At 36.4% G+C, this 15,818-nt stretch overlaps 1 protein-coding gene across 3 annotated transcripts in view; it reads right to left on the minus strand.

Moving 5' to 3' along the window:
- The window catches only part of WDR41 (WD repeat domain 41), a 77,736-nt gene that overhangs the window by 40,325 nt on the left and 21,593 nt on the right, over positions 1 to 15,818 (minus strand). For all 3 annotated transcript variants that reach the window (XM_069096279.1, XM_069096278.1, XM_069096277.1), the window contains exons 3-6: positions 11,802 to 11,850; positions 9,611 to 9,742; positions 8,163 to 8,225; positions 3,386 to 3,497 (exon numbers count right to left, since the gene is read on the minus strand). In XM_069096279.1, coding sequence (XP_068952380.1) covers positions 3,386 to 3,497; positions 8,163 to 8,225; positions 9,611 to 9,742; positions 11,802 to 11,850 — 356 coding nt within the window. The remainder of the gene's footprint in view (positions 1 to 3,385; positions 3,498 to 8,162; positions 8,226 to 9,610; positions 9,743 to 11,801; positions 11,851 to 15,818) is intronic.

Raw genomic sequence — 15,818 nt, forward strand, 5'->3', positions numbered from 1 at the left:
ATAAGCATTTTTCAAGTATTAATTTTTAATCAAGCCAATTTATTTATTTCAATTATCTGTGAAAAATTCTGGAAGTGAAATGAAGTATATAGATAATAGTCTACCCTATCCTCCTCCCCAGAAAATGGGAAAGCCTCCCATTTATAAAATCCTTGCTTTACTTCTGCAAGTAAGAAATAGCATTCCATTCCTGACCATTATTTTACTTTATTCAATGGAAACTTTGCATTCGTGCCCCTCTCCTTCATCCCTGCCACAACCATGGTCACACAGCCCCAAATAAGAGCCCAGGGAGAGCTGGATTCCCCAGGAAGTGCTCTGCCTTCCCTCTGTGTGAGTAGAGGGCTCTTCTGAGGCCCAGGCTGGATGAACAGGAGCTCCACAAGTGTGGAAGCAGCCAGAGCTCTACTTTAGGGGGCAGTCAGTTATCTGACTACAGAGTATCAGCAGCACATCTTCTACCCTCTGCTTTTTTGATAATTATGCTGCTGTCTCTTCACCAAAATCCTTTTCATCATGGCATGAAGGTGGATGGCCCTGGGCTCCTGGAGGCTGTTTCAGTGAGGCCTATCTCTGCAGAGCTGACCTAGCTGGCTAGGCTTCAAGAGATGGACCTTGAGGCGGCCAGGTGGTGCAGTGAGTAAGAGTGCCGGCCCCGGCATGGGGAGACCCGGGATCGGTTCCGGCCTCAGATACTTGGCACCCACACAAAATAACTGGCCATGTAACCTTGAGCAACTTACTTAACCCCAATTGCTTTAAAAAAAAAAAGAGACAGATAGACCTGACTATGGTCTCTATCTCTCATTTGAGGATCACCCTACATTAAATTCACAGAGGCTCATCACCATTTTGGCTATGGGGGATGAATTTTTCAACCACAGCAGCTCTTGAAGACCAACTGTTGTTCAGTCATTTCAGTCACGTCCAACTCTTCATGACCCTTTTTGAGGTTTTCTTGTAAAAGATACTAGAATGGCTTGCTATTTTCTTCTCCAGCTCATTTTATAGATGACAAAACTGAGGCAAACAGGGTTAAGTGACTTGCCTGAGGTCACACAGATTTGAACTCAGAGAGATGAGTCTTTCTGACTCCAGCCCAACACTCTATCCACTGTGCCACCTAGCTATCTTGAAGACCAACTACTAAATTATATAATGTTTGCAATCTGTTAGTGGTGAGAGTATCCACAATGATGAAATCACAGATCCTTAAAATATTGGAATATGTTGCTGTCACCCCTCTAACTATAATTGGATAAATCAAGGTGGTCATTAAGTTCCACCATCTTGAAACTAAAGTTGTAATCCATAAGAATTCTAGATCAAATGTTTACAACTCCCAGGTTATGCAACAAAATAATCCCTATATCCACTTCCAAAAAAAAGTAAAAATCCTCAGACAATTCAAAATTTTTGGTATGCTACAACTCAGAGAAAGAAGTGACAGTAAGTTCTACTTAAGTTTCATCTTTATTGTACAGTAAGACTACCTAATGAGAAAGTAAGAACACATTGGCCAACTACAGAAAGACCAAATTCTTTAAAGCTAACAACTGTCTTCCTTGTTTCCCTCTGAACAGAATAACCATTACTTTAAAAACAACTTCCCTAATAAATGGACTAGAATTATAAAAGTGGTGTTATGAGACCGGGGACTAATAGCAAAATCTCTTCACTACTGACTGGCTGGCATTCTGGCAGCAGGAAAATCAGAGCATGGTAGCATCACAATTCACTGGCCTGGAGTCTTTTCAAAGTTTTCTAATGGATTCCACCTTCACATGAAACACTCCTTATTTAAAGGTTTTTGTTACCCCTTGGGACCTCTGACAAACTGACCCATACTGTGATCACATAATGGCTAAGGCCCAGACACCGGCTCACTGATGAAAGGAAGAATGGCATGGTATCTGATTTTTCCATTAACACATATGACATTTTCTTAAACATTATTTCACAATACCGCTACCAATAATTTGCTGGAAAAGATGCAGAGAGAACCACAGGCCTGTGTGAGAAACAGAAAGGAAAATTTGTATGTAAACGAAGAGACATACCTTACGATAATAGCAGAGAATAGAGAGGTATGCTCTAGATTCAAACGAAGTTGTTAGTAACAAAACCTTGAGGCGGGAGGTTAAATTGCAATACCTGGTAGTGTTTGTGTATATACATGTGCTAAGCCATCTCATTATTTTTCTGATATTTTATAATATCTATGTGGAGTAAAGGCTAGTTCCAACTGTGAGCTGTAAATGTGGTTCACAGTACTCATGCTGGCCTATAAAGCTTCAACAAGGTGCACAAGATTATTCTTCCCTGTGTGCCAGTAAGCTCTTTGGATTTCTTTAGCAAAGTGTATTTTTAACAGTACAACACATATTTTCAAGTCGTCACTTAGAAGTACTGATTTTTATTCAAATATGTTTATCTTGTAAAATGAATTTCATTTCAAAAAATCCTTATCATCACTGGACAAAAGTAAATAACTTATTCGTGTAGCATTTTAAGCCTTGCAAAGTACTTTATGTGCATCATTTCACAGCAGCTAGGGGAGGCAGTTCTTTCCATTTTATAAATGAGGACACAGAGGTTATATGACGCAGGTGCACAGGATCCTAGATCTGGAGCTGAAAGGTATCTGAGGGACCATCCAGTTCACCTGATCTCATTTTACAGATGAAGATGATGACCCCAGAAAGGTTAAATGATTTTGTCCACTGGTAGTAACCATAAGAAACTAGCCTGGAATCCAAACCGTTTAAATCCAGATCCAGTGCTCCCTCTACTGTACAACCATGCTTAGGATCATAAAGCTAATAGGTGACACTAAAAATACTTAAAACATATGCAATTCAAAACTCAGAACAATAGGATTTTGTTGGTGAATTCGCCAATAGAAGAATTTCAAAAATTAAGTCCAATTTTTAAAAGTTGACGTCTTCAGAGTCTATACTGAAGCCAATTCTCCTTACAGGAGGTAAGCCTTCAGATCCTCACATGGTCATGAAACCCAATGGAGTAAGGTCTATGGCCATCTGTCCAGGCCTCAGATGTCAAATGCTGAAAAGCAGCATATGAATAAAACTCTTCTCATCTAAACAACTGAGAGTGTCCTTTCACTTTTAAGAACTGGATGGAGGGGGTAGGGACAGAAAAAGTTGAGAAGAGCATCCAGAGTTTTTAATTTCCACAGCTAATAGGCAAATAATAATGATGAGAGTGTTGTTTCACTTTTAAGAACTTGGGGGGGGAGGGGAGAGGAGGAGTTGAAAAGAGCATTGGGAGTTTTTTCTTTCCACAGTTAATAATAATACATAATAATGATGGAAAGTTTTTAGGAAGAAGAATTGTGCTTTTAAGTGTCAGTATTTACTATTACCTGTATCAAAGAGGTGACTAGTCTTACACAGGAGATCTAATTCTCGGTTCCAAACACAGAGGTCACTACCACCAGAGAGCCAAACATCCAGTCTCTGAAGAACTGTCAAACACTGGAGAAACAAATATTTGAAATATACTGAATGCAAAAAACATCAAAACAATGCTAAAATAAATTTTCATTTTTATAAAACTGAAAAATAAAACTAAGTTTCTCAAGATCCTTTAAGTAAATCTCAACATTTTTATGAACAAGGTTATGTTTGGGGAAATAATGATGAATGTTCACAAAATATAAGTATTCCAGCTCTGAGATCCACAAAACCATTCACATCTTAACACTGTCTCCTTTCCCTCCCTCCAATTTTCCAATGTATTCTCTTCCTAAGACCAAGAGAAAGAAAAAATGCAATTAGAGGTAGATAAATTCTCTCAGGATCCCTATGTGTAATGAGAAGACAATACTTTGGAATGTCTGCAACTAAGTTATTAAACATATTTCTCCTTTTGCTTAAGTGAACCATCACTGAATTTTAGCTATAAATTAAATTGGGTCCTGTAATAGTATTAACAATCTTCTATTTAAAATAGCAGTACTTAGTATACAGATATTATTGACTGAGTAGTTCTACAAGAAAACCCCATTTAGAGCATTCTGCTGTATCACTGATTCAGTTACACTGAGGGTCAAATCACGTGGTACTTATTTATTAGGTAGAGCATATTTCTCTATAGAGAAAATGTAAAGTATAAAGTAGATGGCATATGAAACAAACATTAGCATCATAATAGTAGTTAAATTTTACTGCCTAGCTCTCATAAGAGTATAACACAATTCTCTACTATGCAATCCATTCCTTTTTTTAAAAAAATCATAGAATTAAAAAAATTTTTATCATCTATACTTCCCAATGTACTTCTCCCTGTCCCTCTCCCACAGAGTCATTTACAACAAATAAAAAACCAATTTGGCAAAACTAAGCAATATACCAAAAAAAGACTGACATTTATATATAGTATTCCACACGCATTGTCAGTCCTTTACCTCTGCAAAGAAGTGGAAGAGATACCATATCTTATACGTCTTCTTTGGGACCAACTTTGGTCATTTCACAGAACGCAATTTCAATCGTTTTGTGGTTTTTTTCCATTTACATAGATACCTATGTAAATCACCGTGTACACTGTTTTCCTGGTTCTGCGGAGTCCGTGCTGCGTCAGTCCTCATAATAACTGTGTCTAACATTTCTACAAGGTACTTTAGGGTTTGCAAAATGCTTTGCATATTATCCAATCACATCTGTTGTGCCCTTAGTACAGTCATGTGCCACAACCTGTAGAGCCATTCTCCAGTCCATGGGCATTTACTTTGTTTCCAGTTTCTTCATTTGTTTTTGACTGGATTTTATACCCTTCTCTAGTTGCTGGATCTCCTCAAATGATACATATTGTTAATAAACAATTTTACTCCATCTACTCCCCACACATACACACTTCCTTAGCCATACTCACCTTTTCTAGAGCGACGTTCCAGGCATTAGTCTTGGCCAAATTTGCCTCTTTACTTTAGGGCCTCTGGTTCCTTTATTTGTCACCCATAATTTGTGGATAGATATTTAAGGCAGCAGGTTTTATTGCTGACTCCTTTCCTGAATGTTACATCCTGTGAATTTCTAGCTATTTCTAAAGCTACTTTCCTTTCAACATTATGACTTTGTACAGAGTTGTACAGTCTTTGTACAGAGTTGTACCTGTCTGAATCAGCTGGTACTCATTATGACCAATGCTGAGTACAGATACTCTCTTTTTTGTTACCGTCAGAGTGACCAACAGCTGACCAAGCAGCTCTCTGCAGGGCGTCACTAACCACCACCACTTATCCCTTCTTCCCCTAATCTTACTTAGTGACCTTTCCTCCCTTGAAGACCTATCCTATCATTCTTTGGAGGCCATACGGCTACTGCATCTTTACAGCTTCCAGTGCCCTTCTTGGGCAGTCTCACTTTCACTGTTCAAAGTCTTCAGTAATCCTTCATCCTTTTCTCCTTTGTCCAACAGTCTCCTTTTCAGATCACTTATTCACATTGAAAGCTTTTTTCCATTAAAAAAAAATAAAGGAACACCTCCTTAGTGACCTGGAGAACAGAGATGTGTCCTCAATCCCTTTACTTTATATTCTAGGAGAGAAACCAGCCTCCCTTTTGAACACAGATAACAGTCCCCTGGCTGGGGGAGAAACACAAACATATCACTTTCTTTGCAGATCACTGCAAAATTCTTTGTTTCTCATCCTTTCTAGCAGGGAGAATCTCAGTGCTAGGCTGTTCTTGCTCTCAGCTTTGCTTCAGGGCTGCTGTGACAAACTGTTCCTTACCTGTGACATAACCACTAGAGTCCCTTCCAACTCTAAACCCTGAGATCCTAAGTTTTAAAGGAAGGCTTTATTTCCATTTCTCTCCTGACTCCAAGACAAGCAGTTTTTTTTTTTAATTAAACCATGCTGTTTGTGAGAGAACCAGAAGACCATTTACAACATGCCAATTGCAAATGAATTAAAAACAGGTATAGTAAGGAAAATGTTTCTAAAAATCTCCTAAAGAAGTCACTTTGATTCACTCCCTATGCAGTGACTTTAGAATAAGACTATAAGCTCTGTAAGGGCAGAGACAGTGTTTTTATCTCCCAGAGGATCCAGTAAAGGGCTTCACTATTTACTGAATTAAACATAACTTTTAATTAAACTAGTTCCTACAATTTTTTCCCCAGAATAGATGAAAGTAGAGAGAAAAAGAATGTTTTCTTCCTGTCTTTAAATATATATATATATTATATATATACATATACATATATATGTATGTATGTATGTATGTATACACACATCTTTCATATATTACCATTTGGAATTATAATAACATAGGGTTTTTTTAGACTAATTACTTTTTCAGGAGTTTAAAAAAGGTAAAAGATATTTTGGATTGGAATTATTTTAGACCATATAAACTGATAGATTTGAAAGAAGTCAATGTTTTAATTAGAATCTTCAAAGAAAATCTATGTTACTATTATATAGATCACTGATGTTTTAGTAAATATAACTTTTTAATCAGAGGGATTAGTCTTATTGTTTTTAAATAGCCACATGAGATTTGTTTTGTTTTGTTTTTAAGAAAAGAAGTGATAGTGACTTCTGGTATATTGAGATCCTTTTTTTTTTCCTTTTAAAGGACTGTTTGCTACATTATCCCACTTATTTTTCTTTAAAAAGTTAAATTCATTCAATTAAATAGGCATTTATTAAGCACCTATTATGTGCCAAAGGCAGCTAGGTGGCACAGTGGATAGAGCATTGGGCTGGTATCAGGAAGACTCATCTTCATGAGTTCAAAATCAGCCTTGGGCACTTATTAGCTGTGGATTAGCTGTGTGACCCTGGGCAAGTCATTTCACTCTGCCTGAGTTTCTTCATCTGTAAATTGAGCTGGAGAAGGAAATGGCAAACCACTCCCAGTATCTTTGCCAAGAAAATACTAAATGGGGTCAAGAAGAGTTAAATATGACTGGAATGACTGGACAACAACAACAGTGCCAACTGCCTTGCAAGCTGCTAGACAACAGTAAATCTCATGTGGCTTTATCAAGAAGCATGCTTTCCCAAACTTCCTAACTGGATTCAGAAGCTTAAACTTCCCAGACAACTTTTGTTTTTGTTACTGTTAATAACATTAGTAGTAAAAAAACAGAAAAAGACTTATCAGCCCATTAATTGATAAGCTAGGAGTCTAACTGGTTAAGTAAAACCATTCCTCCTTTCCTGAAATGAGGTCAAATGGAAAGTGAGAGAGATACATTTTCTTAAAAGGGAGAAAATTAAAAGAAGGCAGTCACTTACTTCTGCAGTCATATACCATGAATTAAATTAACATATGATGGATGCCCAGAAATAGCTCTGAGACTGGTAGCAAGTATCATGTGCCTTCTTCCAGGCATTCTTTTCTACTCTAATCCCAAATCTTTTAGCTGTATATATGATTAACGATAATCAAGGAGAACAGAGTCAAACCCTTTTACTAGAGTACTTAAGGGTAAACACCAAACCAGTCCATGCTACTCACAAATTTATTCTCGGGCAGCTAAAAATGTCCTTCAAGATGAGGAACGAGGATTCAAGAAGCTGTACTCACTTCTGGGTTCATAAAGAACCCAAAGCCTAAGTCCAGCTATGCTTATCAGAGAAGGTTTTCAGGATTCTCTCAAGTTTTTAGTCAAGAAATGAGTACCATAATAAAGCTGGCATATTCTTCCAAGTATTTATTTTTACCACATTGCCCCAGTATATTCTAGAGGTATGGGTAAGAGCTTGGACAACCCCTTCCTCCTCTTGCCTACTCTTAACACCCCTCATTCACCATCTAAGGTGAGATAAACGGGTACCCAGGCAACCACTTCTCTGGAGGAACAATATGCTTTCTGGCAGCAGAATCACCTGGGGATTCTTTTTCAATAAATGGGGCTAACACAGGATTGATACTTCCCTGGATTAGGGACTGAAAAAACCCCATAACCTTCAGCAGTAAATACCCTCACCCTTGAGCCCTGGAGAAACAGATGAAACATATCATCCTTACCTATACACACAAAATGCATAAATTTCAAAGAACTGCAGGTTTATATAAAGCAATGTACTAATGTAGGAATTTTCACTTTATCTCTTTCATGATTTAATATTTCTCAGACAAAGAAGCAAATTATACGCCACCACTACCACACCCAACATTTACCTTGACTGTGGAATGGAAGCATGATACTTTCTGAACTTGTCTGCCAGTATCACAATCCCAAATCTGAATTTGTTAAGGAAAGTAGTTCCTGAACATAATTCGGTCTTTACTATGAGATGCCTATCATGTTAACTGTTTTAAATATCAAAAGTTTCTTCTTTATGCTATAATTCATTTGTAAGTATTTTTTAACTCTAGTGTTTTTAATACTATAGAAGTAACCTCACATATATTAGTTCAATGAGTAGAATGGCAGGGGTTTCATCTTGCAACAATATATTTAGAGACATCACTATTTTTTAAACTTTTTTTCAATTAACAAGCATTTATGTTTTCTTCTTCTGACCTCCTTACAAATGAAAAACAAAACAAAACCCCTGGAAGAAATACAAAAGTCAAGCAAAACAAGTCCCCATATCAGCTCTGTTCAAAAATGTATTTCTCATTCTGCATCTTGTGTCCAAAAAATATTACCAAATTACCCAAAACAGCCAAAAAAACATTTGGCACAAAGTTATAAAAACTACATAGATCATACAATTGTAGATTTGAAGCCAGAAAGGATTTTAGCATCCATCAGAACTAGCTACCCCTTCATTTTGTAGTCTAGGAAACCAAGGCCAAGAGAGAGAAAACAAATCCCTAAGTGAAATAGATCATCTTTGGAAAAATATTTTGTAAGAAGACACCTTGATAGTTCTATTCTAAACCTCACAAGATAAACTACTAATCACATGGGCTCTTAATGCTTCTTAAAAGCAGTGGGAGGAGCATCAGTTTGGCTGACCAGGTGACCTGGTTATTCAAGCTCTGCCCCTGCATGTTCTAGTTGTACAAGACCTTGAGTCTCATTTTCTATATCCATGAGAAGTAGATAACAAGACTTATCCTTCCTAACTTATAGGGTTGTAGTGAAGGTCAAATAAGATTTTTTATTTTTTTTAAGCAATTGGGGTTAAGTGACTTGCTCAAAGTTACACGGCCAGTTATTTTGTGTGGGTGTTAAGTATCTGAGGCCGGAACCGATCCCAGGTCTCCAGACTCTGGGGCTGGCGCTCTTATTCACTGCACCACCTGGCTGCCCCAAATGTGTTTTGTTTTATTTTCTTTTTGCTTTTTGGAGGGCAATTGGGGTTAAGAGACTTGCCCAAGGTGACACGGCTAGTTTTTTGTGATAAGTGTTTGAGGCCAGATTTGAACTCATGTCCTCCTGGGTCCAGGGCTGGTGCTCTATTCATTGCGCCACCTAGCCACCCCCTACAGAAGGCATATTAAACCTATAAAAATGTAAACTATTATTACTGTCTCACAAAAAATGAAAATATAATCATTCTCATTATACTGTGGGTTTCAACTCCAGTCTCTAGACTAAAGCATTCTCTCCTTAGTCTTCCTAAACTTTCCATTCCCAGTAAAACTTATTCCTTTTCCTTCAGATTTAAGGATACAATAACAGTCCTATCAGCAGAAGCTGTTAAGATCAATTGACTTTTATCTTCATAAGAATCCAAGGAAGGAGATGCAGTTATAGCTGTTATTTTTTGTGTATGTCCATGGAGTTCAAAAATCTTTTCTCCTGTCTGAAAAAAAAATAACATTAATAGGCTCTGATGTCACACATTAAATAAGTTTAAGTAACAATCCTAAGAAGAATCATCACATAGAAAGCATCCACAAATTATATTTCAAAATTATAACATAGAACTGAATTTTATTTCAATTTTCTACCTTATAATAGAAATTTACCCAGTGATAAAAACAACTAACAAAAGCAACCAGCAATTCTGAGCTCTTCTCTAATGGAATAACACTGTGTTTTTTTACATCCTTGTTAGACAGACAGAAAAACAATGCTATAACTATGATTCATTTATGAATCCTAAATTATCTACAATCTATCTCTAATTTCACGGAACTTGGATATATCAGTTATATCATATAATTGATAACTTCTAAAATCCTCCCATTACAACCACCATTAACATAATGCCAAGATTAACTTAAACTTCTCTGTACTTGCTAATGTGGTGTAAGATCTTATGAACAAATTTCAACAAAAATATTTCAAGAATCGATGATTTCACCAATGCTGGTACTTCTGACCTGAGACACACTGCAACCCCTATACGGCTGAATACATGATCATCAAGAGCCATTATGGTCTAAAGTACGTCACCAAACCTGGTGATGATGGTTGATAAAAACATGCTTTGTCATCAATATGTCACCATATATGGCTAAATAAATTGATATACTCAGAAGATTGAACCATTTTCCCCCGTCATATCATTTGTCACCCATCACAGGCCATCAGCAGCCTTTCCAATGGGGTAGGATATGTCAAACGAAGCTCCCAGGGCACAGCCTTCTGGAATACAGGGAAACCTTCATACTACATTAAAAACACTTTAATACTGCTTTTAAATAAGGCCAAAACAGAATAATATGCATCATTGATGCCATTTTACTTTAAGAACATACACAATAAGCTCAAGCTGTTTCCCTTACAGTTTGGACAACTGGACAGCATTTAAATGAAATACACAACTTCTCCAAGATTAAAAAGAAAAGGTGACTTTTTGCCACAAAATGTTGCTGCATACACTGTAATGAAACAGGTGTGTGCACTGGTGAAAAGCAGTCATGCAAGTAACCACAAATCAGTGGTCTGAAAGACTGGGGCCACAAAGAATTTCAATGAATTGAACTGCCAATAATAATACTCAACTTTGTCAAACCAGTCAAGCTCAGTGCCATCAGATATAATACCACTCTGACTGGAAATCAACACAATGGAGAAGCACAGTTTTGCAGGGGGGAGAAAAACTATCTTCATGACTACAATAAAGGAAACCATTTCTAAATTTCAATATTTTACATTTACAATTCTACTAGAAAAAAAGTTTCAGAAGTTAGAATAAGCCAGATGAAAGATTAAGATATCATCCTTCTACTAACAATACTGAGGCTGCTACATGGTGTCAGATTGTTCTTAGCAGGCATTATAAATCTTGCTTATAGAAGGTGATGTATACATTTGCAAAGTCTCTATACCTTTCATTATTTTATACTGTTCTCTCCTGCTTTTCAAAACGTTTGCCAATTTCATTTCACAGTTTCCAAAAAGTCAAATGCAAAACATTCCAGGAGCTCTTCATTTATATTTCATTACCTCAAACAGCAAGACAAAGTTTGACTTCTTTTATTTTTAACATTTCTTTTATGTTAGGGGAAAGAATATTTAAAGGCAGCATGGTATAGTGAATAGAGAGCCTAGAAGAGCTGGCTTTAAATTTTGCTTCTGACACATTAGCTGTTGGACCATAAGCAAGGCACCTAATGTCTCTTTTGAAGACTCTTCGAGACTATAAGACACAGAGGAACTGCTGCATTAGTTAACGGTATTTCTCTCTGGGGCGGATTACCATACTTAATACAATCAATAAGCCTAAACCAATGTGGGGGAATGTTTGAGAATTTTTTTTCCTTTATGTATTTATTGTGATTAGTTTGTTATGAATGAGTACAAAAATATCAATAGCTTAATATCTGAAAGCAGAAAAGTACATAGTGCATATAATTTGACTCATATATTTAATTCTATTGTTATTATATAATCCATTTAAATCCAGCACACACCTGAGCATTCCATAAAAATATAATTCCATCATCTCCAGCAGATGCAAATCTGTTGAGGGAAGAGAAAAAGTAAAGAAAGGGTCATAAGTAATAAGTATGAAGGGTGTATCTATTATCCCATAATTGCTAGAGTTACTAAGCCTCCTCAACCCCTATTAATGATATTTTGATTCACTAACATTCTCAAGTACAGATAAAATTCTATTATAACTAATTGCCTTATAGTAGAATAAATATGGTTATAATGAACACATTGCTAAAAATATAAAACAAAAGGTTGGACTAAGGTCCCTTTGTGCTCTAGAATTCTATGAAATCTGTCTGCAATAAGATGAAAATGAGTCAATGCCTAGTTCTTCTGTTATGAATTAATTTCCCAACAGGGGAAAGAAGTAGTGTCTGAGTTAACACATTTATTTTTACTCATTTTATGGAAAGATTTAAAAAATCTAATTGTTTGAAACCATTGCTACTCCTTTACTCCGTCTAGCTCCTGGATCTTTTGGGATATTGCTACTTTCCTGAGCAATCAAGGGCTTTAGATGTTAAGAGGAAACTATGAGTAACTCTAAAAAAGCCAGAAGTGCTCAGCTACCTACTCAGTGCTCAGTTCTTCTTCCCGTCCAATAGACATGCTTCATAAAGGATGCAATCTTTTCTTTCAATGACAAAGAATATCTGATATGTGAACAGTTTTGTTATACAGGATTATTACTCACAAAATGAATGAAAAAAAGGACTTAATTAAGTACTTAATGCTTGCTAAACATTAGGGATATAACACTAAAGCAAAAGCTAACACAGTCCAGGTCCTCAAGGCGCTTCTAATAGGGAGTAGGGGAGTGGTGGGATTTTGTTTTGGAATTTGTAGCTTAGAAAGTGAATGATGTGGTGAATAAGGGAATTATAGGGGAATAGACTGACACACCTTTTCAGGTAAAAATGAACTATTAATTTGGGTACTGATTTCAATGTGAGTAGAAAAGGAAGGAAGGAAGGAAGGAAGGAAGGAAGGAAGGAAGGAAGGAAGGAAGGAAGGAAGGAAGGAAGGAAGGAAGGAAGGAAGGAAGGAAGGAAGGAAGGACATTGCTTGTGCTTCTAAGACTAATTCCTGATAATCTTGCCTTATCTAGACCTTCTATTTCCCCCAACCCTCAGCAGTGTTCTGATCATAGTGGGTATGTAGATTATTTCTTCAATTAATCACTGACATGACTTGATTTATTGCGCTTTTCAATATTTATATAAAAGGAATCATCATTGTGTTCCTTTGCTGAGAGCATATATGTGTGGAGGAAAACAAGTCAGGAGTATAGAAAAGGGGGAGGAAAGTTAGGGTTCAGCAGACTGTAGAGCAAGGTGAGAACTTGTTTAGACTAATGGGCCAAGAGAGACACTCATCCATAAGGGGGTAGTGGGCCTCAAGGGTGAGAGTTCAGAAAGGTTTAGCTAAATTTAATTATACAAAATCTGCTTTTAAACAAATCGATAAGGCAGCTCTTATGGGTTAGCCGTGAGACACTAATGTTGTCTCATCTATTAGACTATTAGGACAGGGATTATGTTTTTGTCTTTCTTTAGACCCAGAGCTGCCTAGCACACAGTAAGCAATTACCAATTGGGAGTTGATGATGATGCAGAATCTTTTTTATAATGGTATTTTTACTTACATGAACAAAATCAACAAAACTTCACTACTTCAATCTTAGATGTGTGATATCATTAGTGTGAATAATCCTTCCATCAATCAACAAGAATTTATTAAACCATTTACTATATGCTAGGTAGGCACTGTACTGTAGCTAGAAAAACAAAGATAAAAACAGCCATTGCTCTCAAGGAACTTACATTCTAATGGGGAGTCAGCAGTTAAATAAATGTGTCCATAACTGATACACACAGAGAAGACAGAAGATAATTTTCCTCACCACTTATTCTCCTCTCAGCCCCATTATGTGGCTTTGTATCTTCTATGTTAACGTTATCTATGATTATAACCTATGACCTTATCTCCAAATACAATACAAGTAGAAAAATTCTACTTATCAACTTCCTATGCTCCTCTTATCCAATAGTTCTTTCTTTGTCTCTCTCCTTCTCTGGCTCCTTTTCCTATTCCTGACTGATAAAGTAGATTATTCCCAAGAAGCTATCCTCAGTTAACTTCTCTCGACAAACTCTTTTCCTTGGCAATTCCATTCATTTCCATTTTGAGCTCTCATCTCTATACAAATGACTATCAAATCTGCACTCCCCATGCTGACCACTCTCCCAAGCACACAGATCTTCATTCCCAACTACCTACTTGTACTGTACACACCTCAAATATAATATGAGTAAAGCTGAACTTGTATTTTCTCTAAAACTTTCTCCTCCTTTTGACTTTATTATTTCTGGCAATGGCACTACTTAATCTCTCATGTCCAAAATCTTAAGTGTTATCTTCAGCTTTTTCTTTCCATCCCCATTCCTGCCTTTGAAATATCTGGTTAGGTCCCAAGTCCTATTATTTTTTATTGTGGCAATATCACCAACATCTGTCTTCTCTCAATTCTCATTGCTACTAATAGTAGGTGATAATACAATAACACCTTTTATTAATTTATTTACTATTAGTTTACAACATTCAGTTCCACAAGTTTTTGAGTTCCAAATTTTCTCTCCCTATGCAATCCAATATAGATTCTACATATACCTTCACATTAACCATTCATCAAGTTGCAAAGAAGGATTGTAACCAATGGAATGAATAACAACAAAATGGAAAAAAAGAGAGAGTAAGTAGTTTGCTTCGATCTGCACTCGGACTCCACAGCTCCCTCTTTGGATGTGGACAGCTCCCTCAACCTTGAGTCTTTTGGAGTTGTCCTATAACCCTGCATACAATAAGCTCTTGGCCAAGATGGTTTACTACTTCCTTCCCCAATGTCATTATATAAATTGTTCTCATAGTTCTGTTAACTTCACTCTGAATCAATTCATAGAGTCTTCCCAGTTTGCTTTGAACTTATCCATTTTGACATTTTTTATGTCATAGTATTATTCTGTTTACCATTCCCCAACAGGATGCCCCCTTAGTTTCCAGTTTTTGTATACAATGAAAAAAGCTGCTATAAACATTTTTATATATGTAGCTCTTCTTTTCCTTTTATCTCTTCAGGACACTGGACTAGTACTGGTATCTCTGGGCCAAAGAAGACGCACAGTTCAATGACTTTTTGGTATAATTCTAAATTGTTTTTCAGAATGGTTGCACCAATTCACAGCTCCATCAATAATGTATTGTGCATCTGTTTTCCTCTAGTTTTTCCCAACATTTGTCATTGCCTGTTTTTGTCATTTTTATGTAGTCTAATGAGTGTGAGTTGAAACTTCAGATCTGCTTTAACTTGTATTTCTCTAATAGTTATTTGAAATATTTTCCCCATATGCCTGTTGAGAGCTTAAATATCTTCCTTTGAGATCTGCCTGTTCATATCCTTTGACCATTTATCAGTCAGAAAATGGCTATTTTTGTAAATTTGTATCAAATCTTTGTAAATCTTGGAAATGAAATCTTCATCACAGAAATTTGCTGCAATGCCCCCCCCACAGCTGTTTCCCTTTTAATTTAGTTGCATTGGTTTTATATGTGCAAAATTTTTTCAATTTTATATAATTTAAATTGTCCATTTTATTACTGTCAATCCTATCTATTCACTGTTTGTTCATGAACTCTTCCCCTATCCATAAATCCATAAATCTTAAGGGGAAATTCTTCCTTGTTTCTCTAATTTGTTAATATTAGTGATGTTGTGAAAGAAAGACCAAAAGGGGAAAAAAACATGAAAAAAAAAAACAAAGTGAAAATAGTATGTTTTGGTCTGCAAAAAAATAATAAATAAAAATAATACAAGTTCTTAATAGATCTTCCCACACTCTTTCCCCATAAAGCTAACTTTTAAACTGGTGCCAGACTTATCTTCCTTATGCAGATATCTGGCCCTTATGACTCTGTTTTTCAAAGGTCTTTGATAG

This window comes from Petaurus breviceps, unplaced genomic scaffold, assembly GCF_028583685.1.
Source record: "Petaurus breviceps papuanus isolate PSGF00001 unplaced genomic scaffold, PetGlider_PUasm1.0 229, whole genome shotgun sequence".
Classification (NCBI taxonomy): domain Eukaryota; kingdom Metazoa; phylum Chordata; class Mammalia; order Diprotodontia; family Petauridae; genus Petaurus; species Petaurus breviceps.